The sequence below is a fragment of the Cervus elaphus genome, chromosome 9 (assembly GCF_910594005.1).
Source record: "Cervus elaphus chromosome 9, mCerEla1.1, whole genome shotgun sequence".
NCBI lineage: Eukaryota > Metazoa > Chordata > Mammalia > Artiodactyla > Cervidae > Cervus > Cervus elaphus.
Window position 1 is genome coordinate 74,364,767 of NC_057823.1, and position 22,965 is coordinate 74,387,731.

General features: G+C 35.8%; 1 protein-coding gene across 2 annotated transcripts in view; it reads left to right on the top strand.

Annotated features, from left to right (window-relative positions):
- Nucleotides 1-22,965, top strand: part of GABRG2 (gamma-aminobutyric acid type A receptor subunit gamma2) — a 124,543-nt gene that overhangs the window by 21,103 nt on the left and 80,475 nt on the right. For both annotated transcript variants that reach the window (XM_043913480.1, XM_043913481.1), the window contains exons 2-6: nucleotides 7,544-7,695; nucleotides 9,699-9,766; nucleotides 13,193-13,413; nucleotides 16,743-16,825; nucleotides 19,977-20,114. In XM_043913480.1, coding sequence (XP_043769415.1) covers nucleotides 7,544-7,695; nucleotides 9,699-9,766; nucleotides 13,193-13,413; nucleotides 16,743-16,825; nucleotides 19,977-20,114 — 662 coding nt within the window. The remainder of the gene's footprint in view (nucleotides 1-7,543; nucleotides 7,696-9,698; nucleotides 9,767-13,192; nucleotides 13,414-16,742; nucleotides 16,826-19,976; nucleotides 20,115-22,965) is intronic.

The window sequence follows — 22,965 nt, forward strand, 5'->3', positions numbered from 1 at the left end:
CAGGACACCAGGTTGTGAAACCTGACTCGGGGCTCATAACTCACTCCTGTGGAAGAATCTCTGCAAAACAATTATTTTCCAATTTGTGGATCTGATTAAATTGTGAGTCCACCCCTCCTACCCATCTCACTGTGGTTCTTTCTTTATGTCTTTAGTTGGAGAAGATCTTTTCTGGTAGGATTTAGTCTTTTTTTTTTTTTTCTTTTTTCTTTTTTAAATTATGATAGTATAATAATACATTCACATGAGACTTAGAAAATACAGAACAAAGTTACATATAGTTCCACTATAGTACTTACTTTTTAAATAGATAAATTAAAAATTTTAGTTGGAGTTTCAATATCAGACCCTCAAAAATTAATAGAATGAATATACAGGAAAGCAGATGGATATAGTAGACCTGAAAAGCACCATGATAGTGTCCAGTCCTTTTCAGCTATGGTTGTTCCGCAGAGAGTTATGGTTTTGCTGTGCTTGTGAGACTGCTAAATTTTTCAGATTTGTTTTGCTGCACATAGCAGCAGTTCACTAATTTGTATTGTATAACACTTCACTATGTAAATGTGCCATATTTTATTTGTGCATTCTGCTATTTATTTATGTTATATGAATTTCTATTATCAATAATGCAGCTCTGAACATTCTTATCCATGTCTTGTACTAGATACATTATGCATTTCTTTTTGGATTAAATTGAGTAATGAACTTTCTGGGTAATAGGATACACATGTGTTCATCATTAGCAGATAATGCCAAAATGTTTTCCTTTTAGCTGTGCATGAGCCCTAGCTGGTCCATATTCTCTCACTTTTATTTAACAAATAAACAACAACAGCAAACCACAGTGAGGGGGCTAACCCAAGAAAATGGACTTTAATAATAAGCCTCGAATATGACCTGACATGGACTTTTTTTGTTCCTGTTTACACCTTCTGTTCCTACTGAATGCTATGGTTGTCTTCTCCACATTTTCTCTCCTTACCTTAAATATCCCAATTTTCATTTGGTTTCTGAATTCCATATGTCATTGGGGATGACGATTTCATCTTTGATACTAGTGGTAGGATATATAATTACACCAAAATAATGAACGTAGTCCCATCCTCTAGCTATAGATTTGGTTTCTTATGTATGAATTCATATGTACTCAGGCTAGTGATTCACAAAATGCAACCTTCTAGGGACTTTTAGAAAACTAAACATCTAGAAGAATTTATCTCTTTTCATGGATGTAAATAAGGAAGCAGAGAGAGGATTTTGTTAGCATCTTCTGACCATATAGTCTTTCCTTGTGGCTCAGCTGGTAAAGAATCTGCCTGCAATGTGGGAGACCTGGGTTCGATCCCTGGGTTGGAAAGATCCCCTGGAGGAGGGAAAGGCTACCCACTCCAGCATTCTGGCCTGGAGAATTTCATGGACTGTATAGTCCATGGGGTCGCAAAGAGTCAGACATGACTGAGCGACTTTCATTTCAGTTCTGATCATACAATTAAGCCATCTTTGGGTTGAAGCTGATACCATGGAGGACAGAAAGACAAGACAGAAAAAATCCAAGTTGTTAAATGCATAGATGAGAAGCTGAATTGAAGCACCAGGAAGCTTATACTACACTAGGTTTAAAATTATATATCCCTCCTAATTTAGTCTGAATATTCTGATGCTGTTTGCTATTTAGTCACTAAGTTGTTCACAACTCTTTGTGACCCCGTGGACTGTAGCCCATCAGGCTCCTCTCTCCATGAAATTTCCCAGACAAGACTGCTGGAGTGGGTTGCCATTTCCTTCTCCTGGGGATCTCCCTGACCCAGGGATTGAGCCTGCATCTCCTGCTTGGCAGATGGATTATTTACCACTGAGTCACCTGGGAAGCCCAAATATTCTGATACTTGCAATAAAATTCATCTTTGCTAATAAAACCCCTCAGACATTTATTTGATATGGGTCTTCAGCAATTGTTACAATTGTTAATAAATAGTTTGCATTTTGTGCGTTGGAATATATACATCTGATAGTTGACTTAGTCAAATAAACACACTTACCAACAGCTACTGACCTAATTATCAAAAAATTGAGCATGGTATGAGCTAACAGGCCGTCACTGTAAGTAGAACAGTTCATCAGAATTGATCCTTAGATACACCCCTACCCTTACTCTAGCCTCTATGCATGTATACACTCGCGTACACACCTGTACATAGATCTCCCTTCCTAAAGGTTCTTACATGTTCTCCCTAGGAGGTACAGAACTCCATTGGCCACTAAAGGCCGCATATGAAAGAGCAGCTTGTGCCCCGGTTCTCCTTCTCACTAAACCACAGTGTTTCTCAAGAATCCCTCATCCTTCAGGGAGGTACAGAATGAAGTCTCCTCCTCCTATGATCAGATTCTAAGTCCCCTCGACCCCCTGAGGATATATACTTACCTAGCATAGCTGCTCCTACACTTCATACCAAGGCCCACCTTTTGCAGTAGCTAGAGGACAGTCTTTGAAATACACATGCCTTACCACTGCAGCATGCACTGCTTTCCAAGTCATGAAAGAACTTAAGAGAGTAAGTTGATCACATCCATTAAGTTAAATTACGAGCTCCACTTTTATTCCTCAGTGTGAGAAGATCAAATCATTGGTATCTGCAATGGCAAGTTTATGAGATTTGAATGTTATTAACTTTGTGCTGAAGGTGCCATACTCTTATTGAACTCAGGCATAAACGGATTTATTGGCCTAAGGGAAAATGAGCTTGAGCAGCCGTTTGTTTTAGATGATCTTACTTTCTGATAAGTGTAAAATCGCAGATTCTTTGGCCCCATTTCCTTTCTCAAACCCTTGCAGTATAATGGTTAAACATGTTGGTTTTGGCAAACTAAACAACTATTGGCAAATATCACTGTTCTTCATCTGTAAAATGGAGATATTTATAGGAGCTTCAGGGTTTTAAAGGTAAAAGTGGGAGAATGTATGTGAAGTCCTTAAAGTTTATGTCTAGAACATGGTGAATACATAACAATAGCCAGTGTTGGTATTATTTACCTTAGGAAAACTAGTCAGAAAAAAATTATTCTTTTCATAAATTTTAATTATGAATTCCATATGCACTCATGGAATTTGTAGTTTAGTAGTGGAAACAGGCAATGTGCGAATCAGTAAATACACATTTTGACAAACGCTATGAAGCAGTCGAAGGACTGATGAGAAGATATGAAGGATCAGGTGGGTGACAGAGGCAGAGAAACCAATAAGGAATGACCTCTGCTGATACTGAGAAGGTGATTTCTGTGTTGAAAATTGAAAGCTTATAAGGAATAAGCCATGCTCCACTTTGGGAGCTGGAGGAAAGAGATTTTAGGCAGAGAAAGAAAAATATATACCCTGTATTTATCATGCCAAATACCAGTGGATGTGAAGATACCCAAGGGAGAAGACAAATGTTTTTATTGCTTCTCATCCAAACGTGTGCTCTTATACGGCCCTAAGAAAGTACAATGACTAGATTTTTCTTCCTACAAAACTGAGAGCTTTATTGAATCTGTGAAAATATGAAGTACTTGGATTAAAATTTAAAAGTGTATAAACTTCATGATTATCTTCACAGTGTCAAGTTTCCAAAATATGTACCAACAATCAGATATTTAAGATCTACTGTCTAATTGAGAGCAACCTCTCATCTCTTCACTATATTTTTTTGTCACTTTTCTCTTAAACTGACTTTTCTCATTATAAATATGAACTCATTACATTCAAATCATGCATGTAACTGTAAAGATGAAAATAAAAAGTAATATTCTAATTTATAACAGAGAATTTCAGTCAGAAAAGCTGAAGTAGGAAGTTGGAAATCTGTGCTTTTTTATAGAGCCTACCTCAACACACCATACACATACACACACACATATACACACAAACACTCGAGGGTAAGCACCCCTGGTTCACTCTGTGACTGAGATTCTCAACTTTTAATATGCATATGAACCATTTGAAGATCCTGTTAAAATAAAGATTCTGATTCAAGAGTCCAGGTTGGCCCAGGGTTCTACTTCTCTATAAATTTCCCAGGAAATTCTCATGCTGTTGGTCCAAAGCTCTTGGTTGGATGGCTTTCTAACAGGTTTTTTTTGAAAGTTTTCAAAGATGAAAACTTCACAACCTTTTCTGGCACTGTCTTTTAGGACTTATCACTCAGACAACAACAAAATGTTTTTCATTATGGTAAGTTAAGAGTAATGTTAATTTCAGTCCTTTTCCTCTGCAAGATTATATTTAGTTTATAAAGGGTACAAGAAGAAATAATCACTTCCATAGGCCATTACATTTAGGTAGGTGCCTTTAGCCAGAAGTTCAAGTTTGCTCTCAGCCCACGCAACTGTTAATCAGTTTTCTTGCATCATTATCAACCTATTTCTGCCTAGGCTTTTTCATGGAGTTCACAGTTCCACAGAATGCCTTATCTAATTGTCATTATTACTAGAGCTCCCATCTATAAGTGAGGAGGCCTTGACTCCAGAGAATTCTGGAGAAACAGCCAATTTTGAATGAGAGAGGTTCTTTTTTTTTTTTTTTTTTAAACAAATCTGGAAACAATCCCAGATTATTCATCAGCTCCATTAATTTAGACCTCAGCTGGGAACACACTAAAGAATAAAAACTTCATTTATTTATAATGTAGGGGTTCATTATTTTTCTTCCTGGATAACATCTGTTTTTAGTTCTTCTCGGCCCATATTAGATCAAAGCCTGGAAGCGGTGTCTGAAGATTCAGGTTTTAGTTATGAGGTTGAAACTTTTTATATAAATCTACCTTCAGGGCTATGTGTCAGGTTCTGTGCTAAGCACTTAATAAGCATTAGCTTGAAAGTGTTAGTCACTCAGTTGTGTCCAACTCTTTGAGACCCCATGGACTGTAGCCCACCAGACTCCTCTGTCCATGGGATTCTCCAGGCAAGAATACTGGAGTGGGTTACCATTTCCTTCTCCAGGGGTTCTGCCCAACCCAGAGATCGATCCTGGGTCTCCTGCAATGCAGGCAGATTCTTTACTGTCCAGACAACCAGGGAAGCAAGCATTATCTTAACCTTGCACAAAAAAACTGTGATAGAATACTAGTATTAACTCTATTTTAAAGATGAGAACTTTGTGAAGCTTAGCAAGATTAAATTATTTGCCCAAGGTCATAAAAGAGTAAGTGACAGGCAAGATATGAAGCCAGAAGTCAGACCTGGTACTTTCTAACTCCTGAGTATATGCTCTTGATTTCTCTACTCCACTTTACTTCTTTGTGGCTAAGTAGGCATCCCACAGTATGCCCAAATCTGTCACTGAGGCTTTTACCTGAGATAATTATTTGATTACTATTTTGGCATCTAACAGTTGATGACTCTAGGAGAATTACTAGGTGAAATTCTAGACAGTAGTATTCCTTTAAAGAAGTATCCCTTTTCTTTTCACTTAATGTATTTTTCCTCCTGGTTTTCCAGAAAATAGTAATAAAGGTAACATGGCACCATCATACTTGGATTATTTATTTGCTAGTATGAGTAAGTACTGTGAATAAACATAGCTATTTAATATGTATTTCCTTTCCTTGAAGAAATTTTGATAGGGTACATTTTTTTTCAGAGAGGAAAGAAGGAGGGAGAGAGAGAAGCTTCAGGGGAAAGGAAGCAAGAGGTTGAGATTCTTTTGAAAAGGCACTTTTGCCTGAACAAATTAAACAGGGATAAAATTTCATAATGATGACATCCAACATCCAATGGGTCAACTACATTCTTTTCTCAATGAGTTGTGAGAGGGATTTGAAATTTTCTTTATCAGATAACTTTTTTTTTCCTTCTTAAACTAGTAGGATTCAGGTCATAGGATTAGAACTCTATTACACAGGGTTCATCGGTGCTCCAGAGAAACGATGAATTGAGGCTTAAGAGGAATTTTCCTTGCAGACAACTGCTCTCTGCCTGCACTGAAGTAGTTTTGAGTGCTGGCTGAAGCTTTGTCCAGCCCCTCACACATACCCTCTGTGGATGATCTATAAAATTCAAATTTTGTTTAAGTTCTTATGCTAACTGAAGTGCAAGATTTAAGATTGGCTATGTTAGGTTTCATGCGAGTGTGTGAATCAGTTTTTATGTGTCTTATTGTAAAGCTTTGAAGGGATAAAAAGATTACTTACTTACTAAGTTGATCCATGCCAGTGATTACTTTTAAAACTTCATCTCCCATCCTCATTCTCAAACCAAATTAATCACAAAATCAGCTTACCATCTTTAGTCATCTGTCTGTCTATACATACAAATAGATATCTGTATATATATATATCTATATATATCTATATTGACAGTTGAGTATAATACATGGTTTGAGAATATGATGTATATTCAGGATAATGTGACAGTGATTTGATTTCTGACAAGATTCATTCTTACCATATCTTTAAGAAAATAAACTGAAGATAAGGATTGGTATGAGAAAGTATTTTATAATTTTTAATTTCACCATAAACATCAAAAGTAACCAATATTTACTGAGTATTGATGAAAATGAAAATGGCAAGGTTTTGCATTCCCACTAGGTCTGGAAACTATGATCATCTTATGTGTTTGTGCGTGCCGGGGGCGGCGGGATGGAGTTTGGGGCAGGGAGGAGGCAAACTATAGGAATTTCAGTATCCTTCCAAAGTCAGCCTTAGCTTCGGGTTCAGTTGTGGGTTTTCTGACAGGTTTTGGCATAGAAAACTGAATCACAGAATACTATGTCACTTTTTGATCATTCAAAATAGATAATTTGATTTCTATGATTATATAAATAGTACCTTAACCATCAGTATGAATTTCCAGCTTAGGAACTTAATACTCTAATACTATAATAAAGAGTGTTTTAAAGTCTACAGCTACATCTTTCTTCATAGGACCAGGTTCCTAGCAATCAAGGATAAATGAACCACACTTGCTTTTGGTGCAAGTGAGGGGAGAAAAGTACATATACACACACCCCAGAGGCAGAAAACGCAGCAAGGCTGAAGATCTCTTTAGTAGCTCAGCTGAGGAGGAAGAGCTTTGTCTGGTGGCTTGTGGGAGTGAATCTAATTATCAGTCTCTTACTTTCATTAATAGGTTGGAACCAGTTAACTTCTCAAAAGAGAAAGAAGTAGACCTTATGCCTGAACGCCTAGACTAGTTATGATCATTTAAGCATTGCTTTCAGCAAAATTCTTGTAATTTTTTTCTTAATAAGTGCTTTGTGAAGTTGGGCAGGTGGACAGGAAGAACATCAACTTAGGAAAAGGCAAAGATAACTGCTAAAGCATGGTATATTTATAGATGGGAGGACAGAGCATTCTGGAAAACCGCAGAGTACACCTGAATAGATTGTAATCTACCTCTGTGAAGTTTAATGAGCTAGGCTAAACCTCAGCTGAGAATTTCACTGCAATCCATCGTAACACATTCCCACCATCCTACTTTGTTTCTCATTTTCCACCAACAGTCTGTGACCAAAAGTCAACTTGGATGGAGTCTATGTGATTCTTGATCAATATTTTTTTTTCCTTAGCCTCACTAGACAAAAATCTGATGATGACTATGAAGATTATGCTTCTAACAAAACATGGGTCTTGACTCCAAAAGTTCCGGAGGGTGATGTCACAGTCATCTTAAACAACCTCCTGGAAGGATACGATAATAAACTTCGACCTGATATAGGAGGTATGTTAAAGCCTCTTGTGATGTGGGTTTTATACAAATGAAGAGGCCTACCACATTAGACGAAAGCATCAGCCTCTTTCAGTAAATAGAAGGATATAAATGATACTTTTACTAAATGTAAAAATAATGAATAAACTGCATTCAAGTCTGGGAGTAGATGGAGCATTGATAAGTTCAAAATGAAGAAAGATGATTTTCAAGCTAACTTGAGAAATAGGAATTTAAAATTTCCTAGACTGAGAGACTATAGAGAATAAAAAAGTGGCAGCTTCTTTATGAAGTAACACCAAAACCAGGTACACACCTACTGTATAGCATAGGGATCTCTACTCACTCTGTAATGACCTAAATGAGAACAGAATCTAAGAAGGAGTAGATGTATTTGTATGTATAACTGATGCACTTGGTGAAACAGCAGAAACTAACACCACATTGGAAATCAATGTACTCCAATCAAAAGTAATTAAAAAAAGAAAGGAAAGACATACTGATTATCTATAGCTGTGGAACAAGCACAAAATCTCAGAGGTATAGAGTAATAAGCATTTATTCGGCACTTTGCTGGGGGTGGCCTCATCTAAGGTCAGCCAGGTTGAGGCTGCTCATTTAAGAAAGCTTTACTCTCATTCTCCTCCTGGGACCAGCAGACTAGCTAGGAGTATCCTTCTCATGATGATAGCAAAGAGCAAGAGAAAAAAATAGAAGCTCGTAAGGCTTAATGCTTGGAATTAGAGCTAGCACACTCACCTTTGTCCATATATTATTAACCAGTGTGAATCAAATGGTTAAGCTCAAAGTTCAGAGTCCGAGAAGTAGCCTCACTAATGTGAAGGCAAGGATATAGGTGAAGAGTCCAATCCCCACAGAGAAATAGAGCATGGCACTTCAAGGAAAATGGATAAAGATGAGAGAGATGTACTTATTGAATTGAAGCCCAGAATGATGTTATGAATCCTTGTTCATTAAATATTAAATGAAAATGGAGTGCATTCATTAGACCATGGATGTAATACTACATGATTCTTACTATCAGTCCTCTTTGACAAATAGGTGTGTATTGGGTTTCCATATGGTTTCTCATTTGATGAGTCACAGAATTCATTAAATCATTGAGGAAGATTGATTTTGTGTTGGCTAGAGGTGAATGAGGATAAAGTGGTCATAAAAGGAATCAACAGGGAGCAATATTTCAATAACAATTCATAATACTTGTTGCTTTTTATGTCTACTTCATATTTCTAATGCAGTTTATTCTCTAGGTTACACAATAGTTAGTTATTTTTCTATATGGGGCATGTTAGGTTACAATGCCCAAATCGATTCAAGAGCTTTAAGAAAAAAATAATAAAAGTCATGATATCTGAAGAAGAGGAATATCTGTGCAGTATTTTCTTTTTTTTTTTTTTTATTATTTTTTTTTTCCAGTGGGTTTTGTCATACATTGATATGAATCAGCCATGGATTTACATGTATTCCCAATCCCGATCCCCCCTCCCACCTCCCTCTCCACCCGATTCCTCTGGGTCTTCCCAGTGCACCAGGCCGGAGCACTTGTCTCATGCATCCCACCTGGGCTGGTGATCTGTTTCACCATAGATAGTATACATGCTGTTCTTTTGAAATATCCCACCCTCACATTCTCCCACAAAGTTCAAAAGTCTGTTCTGTATTTCTGTGTCTCTTTTTCTGTTTTGCATATAGGGTTATCGTTATCACCTTTCTAAATTCCATATATATGTGTTACTTATTCATTTTTATATAGTCTTAAAAAGAAAATCAGTTTCAAAACTGTGCTATGCTTAGTTAATGCCTTAATGTGTTTAAAAGGAAACATTTCTTTGAAAGCAAATAGCTAAATGTAGTGAATTAGTCACTAACTCCACATTAGCTGTGAATAAATCACTTCTAATGTAGCAAAATAAATATTTCTAGAATAACAAGGACTAAAGCATTAAAACATTATGCCTCTTCATATGCATATATTTCAATGGTTCTCTTTACAGTGAAACCAACATTAATTCACACAGACATGTATGTGAATAGCATTGGTCCAGTGAACGCTATCAATATGGTAAGTTTCTAATTGTTTATTTCATTAACAAACTAGAGAGGTAGTGTGTTACCATGGAAATAACAAGGACTATCCTTACAAAAAATTTGGAAGAGAGAGAACCTTTCATATATTTTTTCCCTCTTGTAATATAATTATTTTTAATGATTTGTATTAAAAATGAAATGTGATCATGTGTATAAAATTAACTTGTGTAAAATGCCATAATCTTAAAATTCAACACTCATTGCTTATTTGGTAGGTATTGCTTACTATAAAATAAAATATAGTGCTTTACTATGTTTTAGAATATGCATGGTGTGGAGAGGTCACACTTTACTTCAAATCAGAATTGTTTCTCAGAGGAGAAATAGTGCATTAGATTTAACAACAAATGTAACTTTATTTTTTATAAAGCTTTCTATCCAAATCTGAAATAACAAATTAGCTTGGAGCAGAAGAGGGTAGAGTAGAATAGAGTAAAACAATGTTACATAACATTAGTGATAGTGTAACTTTAAAAGGCCATTTACCAAATAAGCAATAAGGACACTCTGCTAAGTCAGATATGAAAACCATTTATTGCTCTCAATGAGGTTGATTAAAAAAACTGTACCACCACCTGCACCCTCCATGCAAACAGGTTTGCTTGTTTAACCATGAAACAAATGGCAACATGTTTCTCAGACTGTTTAGAATTATGATGAAGATTGTGAATATCTAAGAAGAATCAGTTATACATGTAGTTTATTTTAACACAAAACTTGTAATTTCAGGAATACTGGTACCCAGAACTACTGTTCCAGGATCATAGTTTATGAAATGATGGTTTAAAGACTTTTAAAACGTGTTTGTGTTAGCCAAAATGTAGGTCAGAAATTACTGAGTTACTCTATCTACTAGCACAACAGGTTCTCCTTTCATTACTTGTGGACTACAAATATAGAATTAAATTGTAAACAAAGTGGTGTGACTTAACCCAGTGGAAATGCAGCCAATTCCAGTGAGGTACAGGGCAGGGGTGCAAGGATACAATCCAGAACAACAGAAATCAGGCAAAGGAAGAAGATTCTAGTCTGATCCTGAGAAGCTGTGTTTCTTAGGCAAACAAATAATCTCCTTGTGGTTTCTGGTGGTGGTGTTTTGTCTTTTCTTTTTTCTTTTCTTTTCTTTTTTGGTGTGTATCCTTCATTATAAATGGTGATGGGTTAAGGGGATTAGATTAGGAAATATGGATAGTTTCCATTCTTCAGCTCTCATATTCTAAGAACACTAGGGTCATGCTCTAAGAACACTAAGGGTTTTTTCCCATTAATTTTCTCATGTGTATACAGATTAAAATCAAGCTGTAAAATAATACTAAATAAAATCTAAATATGACAGCCAAATAGATCTTGGGTGTTATGGCTCCAGGTCTAAATCACATCAAACTTTCTTTTCTTTGATTAAAATCAATCATGTACATGAGAGTAATCGTTAGAGTCATTTGTCATCATAGCACTTTTTGAATATGTTTTGTGACAGATTCAGTTCAGTTCAGTTGCTCAGTCGTGTCCGACTCTTTGCGACCCCATGAACCGCAGCATGCCAGGCCTCCCTGTCCATCACCAACTTCCGGGGTCCACCCAAACCCACGTCCATTGTGTCAGTGATGCCATCCAACCACCTCATCCTCTGTCGTCCCCTTCTCCTCCTGCCCTCAATCTTTCCCAGCATCAGGGTCTTTTCTAATGAGTCAGCTCTCCGCATCAGGTGGCCAACGTATTGGGGTTTCAGCTTCCGCATCAGTCCCTCCAATAAACACCCAGGACTGATTTCCTTTAGGATGGACTGGTTGGATCTCCTTGCAGTCCAAGGGACTCTCAAGAGTCTTCTTCAATACCACTGTTCAAAAGCATCAATTCTTTTGCACTCAGCTTTCTTTATAGTCCAACTCTCACATCCATACATGACCACTGGAAAAACCATAGCCTTGATGAGACGGACTTTGTTGGCAAAGTAATGTCTCTGCTTTTTAATATGCTATCTAGGTTGGTCATAACTTTTCTTCCAAGGAGTAACTGACTTTTAATTTCATGGCTGCAATCACCATCCGCAGTGATTTTGCAGCCCAGAAAAATAAAGTCAGCCACTGTTCCTACTGTTTCCCCATCTATTTGCCATGAAGTGATGGGACCAGATGCCATGATCTTAGTTTTCTGAATGTTGAGCTTTAAGCCAACTTTTTCACTCTCCTCTTTCACTTTCATCAAGAGGCTCTTTAGTTCTTCTTCACTTTCTGCCATAACCGTGGTGTCATCTGCATATCTGAGGTTATTGATATTTCTCCCGGCAATCTTGATTCCAGCTGTGCTTCCTCCAGCCCAGCGTTTCTCATGATGTACTCTGCATAGAAGTTGAATAAGCAGGGTGACAATATACAGCCTTGAAGTACTCCTTTTCCTATTTGGAATCAGTCTGTTGGTCCATGTCCAGTTCTAACTGTTGCTTCCTGGCCTGTATACAGGCTTCTCAAGAGGCAGGTCAGGTCGTCTAGTATTTCCATCTCTTTCAGAATTTTCTTTTTTTTTCTAAATAAGAAGAAATGCACCAATTAAAATATAATATTTATTACTCTACTAATCTGTCACAGTTTTTTTTTTTTTTTTGACTGTGTGGCTCACAATAAACTGTGACAAATTATTACAGTAATAAAGATTATATTTTAACTGGTGCATTTCTTCTTGTTTAGAAAAAAGACATTTGTATTAGTAAAAGAATAAAATTAGTTATCATGCACTGAGTCTTTGCCATCTGCCAGACAGGGCACAAAGTGATTTTTGTATAGGGTGTATTCCTATTTTCTATCTTCAAGCTGCTTAGATCTTCTGGTGTCCTCAATTTATTGTGAGGCAACCTAAACTGCAGAGCTCCAGGTTAGACCCGTTTTTGCGTGTTCCGGACTCTGTTTTACTCTGAGGCAGTGGTGTTTTGAACCTGACTGATTTCCTCAGAGGACAGTTGGCGACGTCTGCAGACACTTCTGGTTGTCACCGCTTGGGGGCGGGATTTTTTTGTTGGTGCTTCTGGAACTTACTGGGTAGAAGCTAAGAATGCTAGTAAGCACCCTAAAATACACAAAATTGCCCCCACAACAATTTTAGCTGGCCAAAAATAACATGAGAAGCTCTTCTCCATAAATACCAAATGCAAACAACTGTACCAAGGCTATGATCTTTTGCCAGAATTCATTTACACAGGTCTGTTTGTTCATAATGTATTAACTTGTCTGCAAAAGATGGGTGTGTCTCCTTAGCCAAGCTTTTGCTTTCTTTTGGATCATTCAAACCCAAAGTAGCTTTGCTTTGTATTGGCAGTGAAGTCATAATTGATAAATATAAACAAATGGTCTATAATACAATCCTACTATATTAAAGATGTTCCATTTCACCTTTTTCTTTAAAACAGGAATATACAATTGATATATTTTTTGCCCAAACATGGTATGACAGACGTCTGAAATTTAACAGCACCATTAAAGTCCTCCGACTGAATAGCAACATGGTGGGGAAAATCTGGATTCCAGACACTTTCTTCAGAAATTCCAAAAAGGCAGATGCACACTGGATAACCACTCCTAATAGGATGCTGAGAATTTGGAATGATGGTCGAGTGCTCTACACTTTAAGGTATTCTTTTGGAAAAGGAAATGAGTAATTTTTGGGAATAAAACAAAGGTCAATTATGTTCTCTTAGAACAAAAAGAGCTAAGATGTCAAACCTAAATCAGGATTGGTGTGCTTGAGCAAAATAGTGTGTGATGCTACAAAATTAGGTTGTTTTTTTCTTTTTTCTCTTATCAATGAACTTTTTCTAAGGATATAGGTAAAACATTTTCTGTGACTGACATAGGAACTCTTTTCTCACAGGGATATGAAATTTCCCTTGCCTTTGTGAGATCTTCTGACCTTTACACCAGTCTTGGCTTTTATGTGTATGTCCTGCTACTTTAAAATATGCACGCTAAAAAATAGTAATCCTTAGGAGTTGATATGCTTGGAAATGTTTCTGTTTCCAAGGAAACCATTACTAAAGGAGAATTTTTTTATGTGGGAATCTGTACATCCTTTTCTTTTTAGCTGCACAATGGTGTAAGTAGAATGAATTCCATCTCCCAACATCCACCCCCCACTACATTGATAGGCTGTTTGACTTCTTTTTTTTTGTGTGTGTGTGCTATTTTTGGAATAGATATTCTTGGGGAAAACTTTAAAAGGAAGTATCATTTACTTTCTGAACTTAAATATTAAGCCAACATTTGACAGGTTTTTATCTTAAATTAACGCCATCATCTTAGCACTTCATAATTGCATAGTTAATTTTCTTATGTTGAAGTTTCTCATAGGTGAGAGTCTGGTATGAAGTCAACATAATAGCTAAGTACACAGACTTAAGAACCAGACAAATCTGGCTTTGATGATTAGCTCTGTATCACATTGTGCTGTGTTCACTTGCTTCTGTTGTGTCTGACTCTGTGCAACCCTACAAACTGTAGCCTGCCAGGTATCTTTGTCCGTGGGATTCTCCAGGCAAGACTACTGGAGTGGGTTGCCATGCCTTCCTCCAGGGGATCTTCCTGAACCAGGGATCAAAGCCACGTCTTCTGCATCTCCTGCACTGAAAGGCGGGTTTGTTACCAATAAGGCCACCTGGGAAGCTCCTGAATCGTATTATTTGTAGGTATTAGGGCAATTCTCCAGGATTTCTACAGGAGTGGCAAGGCTTCAGAATATGTACAGAACTAGAGGCAGCTATCTCGTAGCAGGGGTCTAGCTGCTAGACGTATCTCAAAGTTTTATTTGTATGGTAAGTTTGATGTTTTTACTTAGTTACATTTTTATTTAGAGGAATGAGGTGAGAATTGATGGGGATTAGTGGCAAAGAAGGCACCTCTACCGCCATGACATATGCCCCTACCCCAGTACTACAATTGAGCACCTTTCATTTATTTTAAATTTCTATAAAATAGAGTTAATGATTTTTACCTTAGAGTGGTAGTAAGGACTAAATGGGGTGATATGCAAAGTGTTTAACATAGAACCTAATAAAAATGTAAGCACAAGCAGACATTTAAATTATTTGTATATATTTTCAGTAATAAATATGAATAATGTGATTCTTCTAGATCTTAGTATCCAGGATCTTATAGTTTCAAAATATTTCATGTTAAATGCCCTTCTGATGTATATTTTATGCCATATGTAATATTCAAGATATAAAATTCAATACTTTAAACTGGATCCATAGCCCTTGTCATCAGAGTTACATCAGTTAGTAGGAAAAATAGCCACAATTGCAAAAGAAACTCATTGCATATGTTTTGATTTCATAATGGGTTTTATTAAATTATATGTGAGGTAATGATTGGAATTAGAATCTAGTGGAAATCAAATTTTGCATGCTAAATAAGAGCTCAGTCTAGCTTCTGAAGTATTAAGTAAAGTTATGCTATCTGAAGTCCCTTTATCATTCCCATAATATTATAGTTATTTTTTCACTTCTATTAACTTGGAGAATCAGTATACAATATTTAATTATGGAAACCACCTCAAAATTGTCACTCATGAGATTCATTCAAGATTTGAATGAGTTTGCTAATCTATGTAAAGAGATGATTTTATTCTTGTTGCTTGTCTATAATGAGTTACAAATGTGTATATATGTGCATAGATATATATCTGTGTAACTATCTGCAATCTGCATTATCTTCAATTTTAACAATTCCAATTTAATTTGGAGAAATAATACTAATAAAATATCAAATTTAATTATAATTTCACTTATGAATAAAGCTTATCTTTTCTTTGGAAGAGCATGTAATTACTGAGTGACAGTGATAAAAACTTCCAGCTTTGGAGACACAGTTTTGGGCTCACATCTCAACCATGATGCTAGCTTTGTCACTTCGGACAAGTCCAAGTATAATAAAGCCATAATTACACTTACTAAATGAGAGAAAAATTCACCTTACCTAGTGCCATGCCAACAATTAAGGGCTCAATTATGATTAGTTATATCTTAGGACCAGTAATTGCTCTATTATACCATAGAAAAATTAAATTTATGCTGAACTTTTAATATAAAATGTTTATAAAATAAAATTTTTTACGTTAAGATTGATATTTGTAATTATAAGAAATATAGCTAACAAATACAGAATTTTAAATATCATTAACCTGTCACCATCACAATTTAACATTATAGTCATACTTCCCCAAATGTGGCCAAAACATCTAGGACTCCTTTAAATTTTATCCTTCCTAGAGTTCTAGCCTCAGTTGGGAAAGAAAATCTGTATGTTTAATAAGCACCTCAGGGACTCCATGACAGACATTTTCTGATACATCTGTGCATACGTATTTAACATCTGATTCCTACTAGATATTCTTCTACTCTTTAACATCCTATATAATGGCTTTATAGTATTCCTTTGTAAGAACGCTTAATACTCTGTTGTGAAACACAGGTATTTTTAAACTAACATACAGTAATTTAAAGCTAACAGCTAACAAGTACTTACAACGTAGAAGATTCTGCTGTAATTAGCAGATAAGTTCTGAGAATTATCTGCATTCATTTACATGCAAACAGTAAATGAGCTTAAGTTCTTAAAAGAGTTTGTTCTATTAAGTAAGTTAAGTGAATTCACTGAGCAATCCCATGTGTGCAGTTAATTTGCCAAAAAAAAAAAAAATATGGGATAATAAGTATTGAATAAGTGAAGCTGAGGTCAGTGAGAATTTATTGTTTAGTCTGGGAAAATAAGTTGACATTAAGTCTTACACAATTTTATCCTGGACTTGGTGAATTTCTTCAGTGAGGATCACCTTGTGTTATCAAGAAGAATGGGTGAGATACTGTCCAGGAATAAAAATGAATGGTCATTTGAAAGTGTACTAATACATATTTAAAAATTTTTAAACTGTCTAAAACCTTTGCATCATATCTTTCTACTTAGACTGACAATTGATGCTGAGTGCCAGTTACAGTTGCACAATTTTCCAATGGATGAACATTCCTGCCCCCTGGAATTCTCCAGTTGTAAGTAATTACTCATTTTGTATTCTGTATCCCTGCTCACCAGTAGTCTTTCTGATTGCAATATCAGTTAATTGGGAAACTTAGAATGCAAAATTGCATTATGCAGTGTTGTTGACTTTGAAGATTCTGATAATCCCTTTCATCATTAAGAATAGGATCTATTTTATCAGAAATTACAAACAGACTTCACTGGGGCATAAATTTGGAATAAATTGGCAGTGAGTTCCTGAATGCCTATGTTGGGAAGGATTGTAAAGCCTGGCCTTGTCTCAATAGAAAGAGGTAATAGTGGATTATATATCACTTCTTTCATGGGCCCAGAAAATATTAACAGTACATTTGTTAGTTGTTTTCTCCCTATGTGGGCTTCCCTGGTGGCCCAGATGGTAAATAATCTGCTTGCAGTGCAGGAGACTTCGGATTTGATCCCTGGGTTGGGAAGATCCTCTGGAGACAGGAATGGCTACCCAACCCAGTATTCTTGCCTATAGAATTTCATGGACTAAGGAACCCAGTGGACTACAGACCATGGAGTTGCAAAGAGTGGAACATGACTGAGCAAATGAACAAACACAGCAAAATAAAATCAAAAATTACCTCCTCCGTCTGGAGTTCTAGTAATGTCTAAAACTAGTTATCTGCCAGTGAGCAAAAGATTGATTTGGGGGTCATGTGAAAGTGAAAGTAGCTCAGTCGTGTCCAACTATTTGTGGCCCCATGGACTGTCCATGGAATTCTCCAGGCCAGGACACTGGAGTGGGTAGCCTTTCCCTTCTCCAGGGGATCTTCCCAACCCAGGGATTGAACTCAGGTCTCCTGCATTGCAGGCAGATTCTTTACCAGTTGAGCCACAAGGGAAACCCAAGAACACTGGAGTGGGTAGCCTTCTCCAGGGGATCTTCCTGACCCAGGAAACAAACCAGGGTCTCCTGCATTGCAGGCAGATTTTTTTTTTTTTTACCAACTGAGCTATCAGGGAAGCCCTATTGGGTCCAGTTAAAATCCCAATCCCATCACTACAGACTTGAACAAATTATTGAATCTCTCAATGAGTCCACAACACAGGTGCCCATAGAGATTATAAGAGCTGTCTCACCTCAATATTATTTTGTTCATATATGTAAAATGTCTGCCTATGCCACCTCCCACATAATAAGATTCAATCAAAAGCTGTATTATTTTATTGATTATTACTGTTATCATGAGATAATAGCCTATAGCAAGAAGATCCTTGATGATTCTAATAGGAATTAAGCTTTAGTAACCTTCATAGGTATTTCCTGCCTAAATCAAAAACAAGCTTCATTTTCCCCCACATTTGCCTCACTCTTCTGTATTCATGTTAGATTGTGTACCTCCTCCTTATTTCTGAACTCTCAATTGTACATATTGGGTAGAATGAAAAACTATGAATTTTAAAAATTTAATATATGTATAATTTATCAGCCAGGAGTAATGGAGATGCCTAAAAAGAAACTGAATCATAATAACAATACTTTCAAAAAAAGATAAGAAAAGCAATCACCTGTTTTGATAAACATTTCCAGAGGGAAACAAAAAAAAACAGAAAAGTAAAACAGAGGGCGCCAAAGGAAAAATTCATTGTGTATTATACATATTGAAAAAAGTTCTCATTATAATTCTTATTCCATATGTTTTCCTTTGTCCAAGGATAGAACATTTTTAAGTGAAAATTCCCCTAAGGTTTAGGATATGGGATTTATTTTCTTTTAATTTTCCAACTGAGGCTACTCCTTTCCTGAGTTAGCTAAAACTTAAGAAACAGTGATTTCTATGCCATCAGGTTGCTGATTGACAATTCTCTTCTGAACCCAAAATCAACTTAGTATTACTTATTGCTATCACAACAATTCAATCACCAACATATTCTCCATAGGAAGTTCCTTAATATCATTCTTAAGTTCTCAGTTTCCATCACATCCTGCCCTACCACCCTGCCACCACCCTCTCAATAGCAACCTGGGGATCCTGCTTTCTTTCTTTTAAATTAATAAATATAGTGGACAAAAAGTTGGACCAAAACCAAAGGATAAAAGAGACAAGGGATTTTATTCCAAGGAGTCAGTCAGCCTCCATAATCAAAACTTACCTTTCCACAGAATTATTAGAAGACATACAGTGGAGAAGATTTCTAGTTTTGTGGTCTATCTATTTTACTTGAGTTTACTCTACACTTTACTTAATAGTAATGTTTATCCATTCAACAAATACATATTGACCAGCAATTCCACAAAATAAGTACAGTCACCCCCATGTAAGTACAGCCATAGTTAAACAAATAATTTGGAAGAAAAATTGAGAAACTTGTCTAGGGTATTATGGCAAGGAAAAGGTACCAAACAATAATCACTACATTATCCATGTAACATTTGTTTCACGAATGCTTTCTGTTGTTTTGACTGAACATGACTGAACCTTAAAGAATCGACATAGTTCTCATAGGGATCTTCCCCTTGGCATTTCTACTTACTACTTTTAATTGTAGTTATGTATTAAAAAGAAGCCTCAACAAATTGAGAGTGAGAATAATATGAATAGTTGAGGTAATTTTTTCCAGCCACCTTCTACTCCAAGGACATGCCCTGGAGAGGGATTTGAATCTGCTTTCCTTCCACCCAGGGACTGAACCTGTGGCTCCTGCCACATCTCATGCATAGCAGGCAGATTCTTTACCGCTGAGCCATTAGGGACGTCTTAGATACTTCTTCCATTATTTTCTGTTTCTACATGACTCAAAATCTCACCCTTTTGACTCCCTTTCACCATAAACAATATCCTGCATATGTAGTATTTACTATATGATATAGTATATAGTATTTACTATATGCTATTTATATCTTACCCCAGACAATGTGAAGTATTCATACAGTATATAGAAACACTGTGTAGTATACCATATACGCAGTTTACATGCTTTTTCACAGGTAATTTTGACCTCATGATTTTAAAATCTGATTTCCCTGTTAGGATATGTTATTGTATTTATTTTCTCTACTGTAATGCTCTTTAATACAGGGTCATCATCCAAGTCACAACTATTTCTTTGGTTATCTCCCTCAGTTCATAGAAAGTGGTTGCTACGTATATTCATTTTTAATAATTTTAAATGTGTTTTCCTATCTCATGGCAGATGGCTATCCACGTGAAGAAATTGTCTATCAGTGGAAGCGTAGTTCTGTTGAAGTGGGTGACACAAGGTCTTGGAGACTTTATCAATTTTCATTTGTTGGACTGAGAAATACCACTGAAGTAGTGAAGACAACCTCTGGTAAGATGCACTTGAAAATAATTCTGAATGACCCTTCCAGAGTTTAAATTCTGGTGTAAATAATTTAGAAGCTTTCAGTATTCGTCTAGAAATGATATTCAGCCAATTAAATGTCTTAATTTACTAGAGACAACTATAATTGGTATTCTAGCATGATACATAAACATAAATGGATTTTATCAATTTAAAGCAAGTTAGATTCAAATTGGATAAGTAAATCATTTGCTTAATTTTCTTTAGAAAAATCAATGTCTATTATTTAAAAAGAAGAAAATATTTCTTAGGCATAGATATAATGTTTCTTTTAAGAAATATGTTTCATAATATATTGAAATAGCTGCATTTAAAGTATCACATGGGGAAGATTAACTTTTCAAAAATGCAGAAAAGTGGCCATAGTAGATATGGACTAATTCCCTATTCAGTAATGAAATGTTTTAAACTGACTCATTGTGAATAAGGGACTGGGTTTTGGTGTCAGGCAGGCCTGGGTTCAAGTCTCAACTCCATCAGTTACCAGCTATAAATTTTAAGAAATTACTGAATTTCTCAGAGAAACAGTGTGCACAAAAAGATCTGCCTCATAGGCATATTGCATGTATGAAAAAAAACAGACAAAATGCTTAGAATAAAACCTGAATATTCAATAAGTAGTAGTGCCTAATAATATTGATTATAATTATCAAGTAGATCTGGGGCCTAATGTGGTCAGGGCTTCAGTTTTTTCAAGAAAAACTAAAAATCTATGATCTTATATCAACTGTCATAATTTTAACAGTATTAAAAACACGTGGGACAAATCAGACATATTTCTAGACCATATCTATCTCATGGGTGGGTATAGGTTCATACAAATCCTTTGCAATGCTGAGTACAAACTCCATAAAAATTACTACAGCTACTGCTTTTGAAAGCTATGTGAATTTAAATGTTTCCTAATTTCAAATATAAACATCGTGTTCACAACTTACCATCTATTAAGATGTATCTTTTTGTATTTGTTTCCTTGAGTTAAGTCGCTTCCTGATTATTTATTTACACATACTAATTTTTCTTCCCCTGAAATTCATAGGACATATTTTTGTGTTGACTAAAAGGCTTTGGTCTACTGTACAGAAAGAAACAAAAACCTAGACAAAAATGGAAATTTAAGATTCTACCTTCATAAATACCATCCTTTAAATCAAAGCTATCTGGCCCTAATATTGTTTTTGGCATTTTCAGATTTCTTTAAAAAAACAACAACAACAACAAAACACTCTTAAGTAGCAAATAGAATCTGAAAGAAAATCAAAGAACTGCTCTAGTCTATTTTTAAAAACGTGGCCTTATGTTCTCTTATTCACTGGAAATCCTGACCATCAAGTACTAGAACAGTCCTTATTTTGGTCCCTATTAACAGATTCAGGATTGTCTTAGAACAGGTCTTCCATCTGTGAAAGAACATATGTAAAAATATTCTCTAAGTCTGCATGCTTCCAGAACAAGAAAAAGGGTGTTAAATTCTGCTGTGTATTCATATCTCTATAGTTATTATAGCACCCTAAAACAGAACCCACAAACTTATGACTAGCAGATATTTTATTTAGTCATTTGAGCCCAGAATGGCCTTAAAACCAGCTAATGGTAAGGGAAGTGTTGATTTGACATCATAGGGTTTAATAGTATCCCCTCCCCAAAGTCTCATACTGAGAATGAGGAGTATTTACTGTCTAATAAGAGATACTTCCAAAAGAAAATAATCTGTTTACTTAAAGCATGGCAAGAAAATTTATCAAGGTATCACTAGGCTATTTTTCTTCCTAGAGAAATCAAAGCAAACCTGTATTGATATCAGAGTTGATTTTGAATAGCATCATTTATTGATTGCATCAATTCCTTATGAAATTTAATATGGAAGTTAGCCTCCATCTTGGTCTTTTTGTCCACTCCCAGCTCTTGCTGGCTTGTTTTTGTGTGTGGTACTGTTTCAGTTGCCTCTGTGAAGGAAACGGACTGAATTGAAACTTAACACCAATGCTGAGGAGCATCCTGATTCTTGTAACAGTTGATTGTGTAATGATCCAAAGTTTCTGTGTGTTCCTTTGTTTTATTTCTGATGCCATTCTTATCTTCAGCGCATAGCTCCATAACTAGTTAATACCTACAAGGAAGTTACATTAACAACTTTCTTGGGAAGTTATCAGAAGATCACAATTATAGATTTTTGAATCCTGGTCATTACAACAATGTGGTTTTCTCTTAGATTTACAGCGAGTGTGTCTTCTTTTGAGAAAACTGGCAAAACTAGGCAAGAATATTACCTGAAATTTGACCTAGTTTACTGTATGGATTTCTAACCTTCTCTCATTCAAGTTCACCTTTCATGATTTTGTTATATCTAAGTAATGATTATTCTGTGGGTTCCTTAGTATTTTTTTCTTTAAATTGATTCCTTGTTATTAATAAAATGAATTTTTTAAAAGGAAGTTCATATTAGGACCATAATTGGAAAACCAGAAGCATTTGACATAAATAGAAATTGATCAATATGATGAAAAATAAAGAAATGCTCTTAAATTTTAAGTGCACATATTTGTGTTTCCCAGACTCTGAATATGTTAGAGAAGAAAGAGAAAAGGGAAAAGATAACTAGCATCAAAGTAAAACACTTCTTTGATTTAAACTGGAGGATAGAAGAAGCAGGAAGGAATTCTCTTACATATAATTCAATGCTGTGTGATAATTCTATATACACCACCTGAATCATCTTTATCACTTATCTGCATCACTCTTGAGAAAAATATTGCCTTGGTGGTGGATTGATAAGGCTTGACGAATACCTAGACTCCATGATCAATACATCAAAATA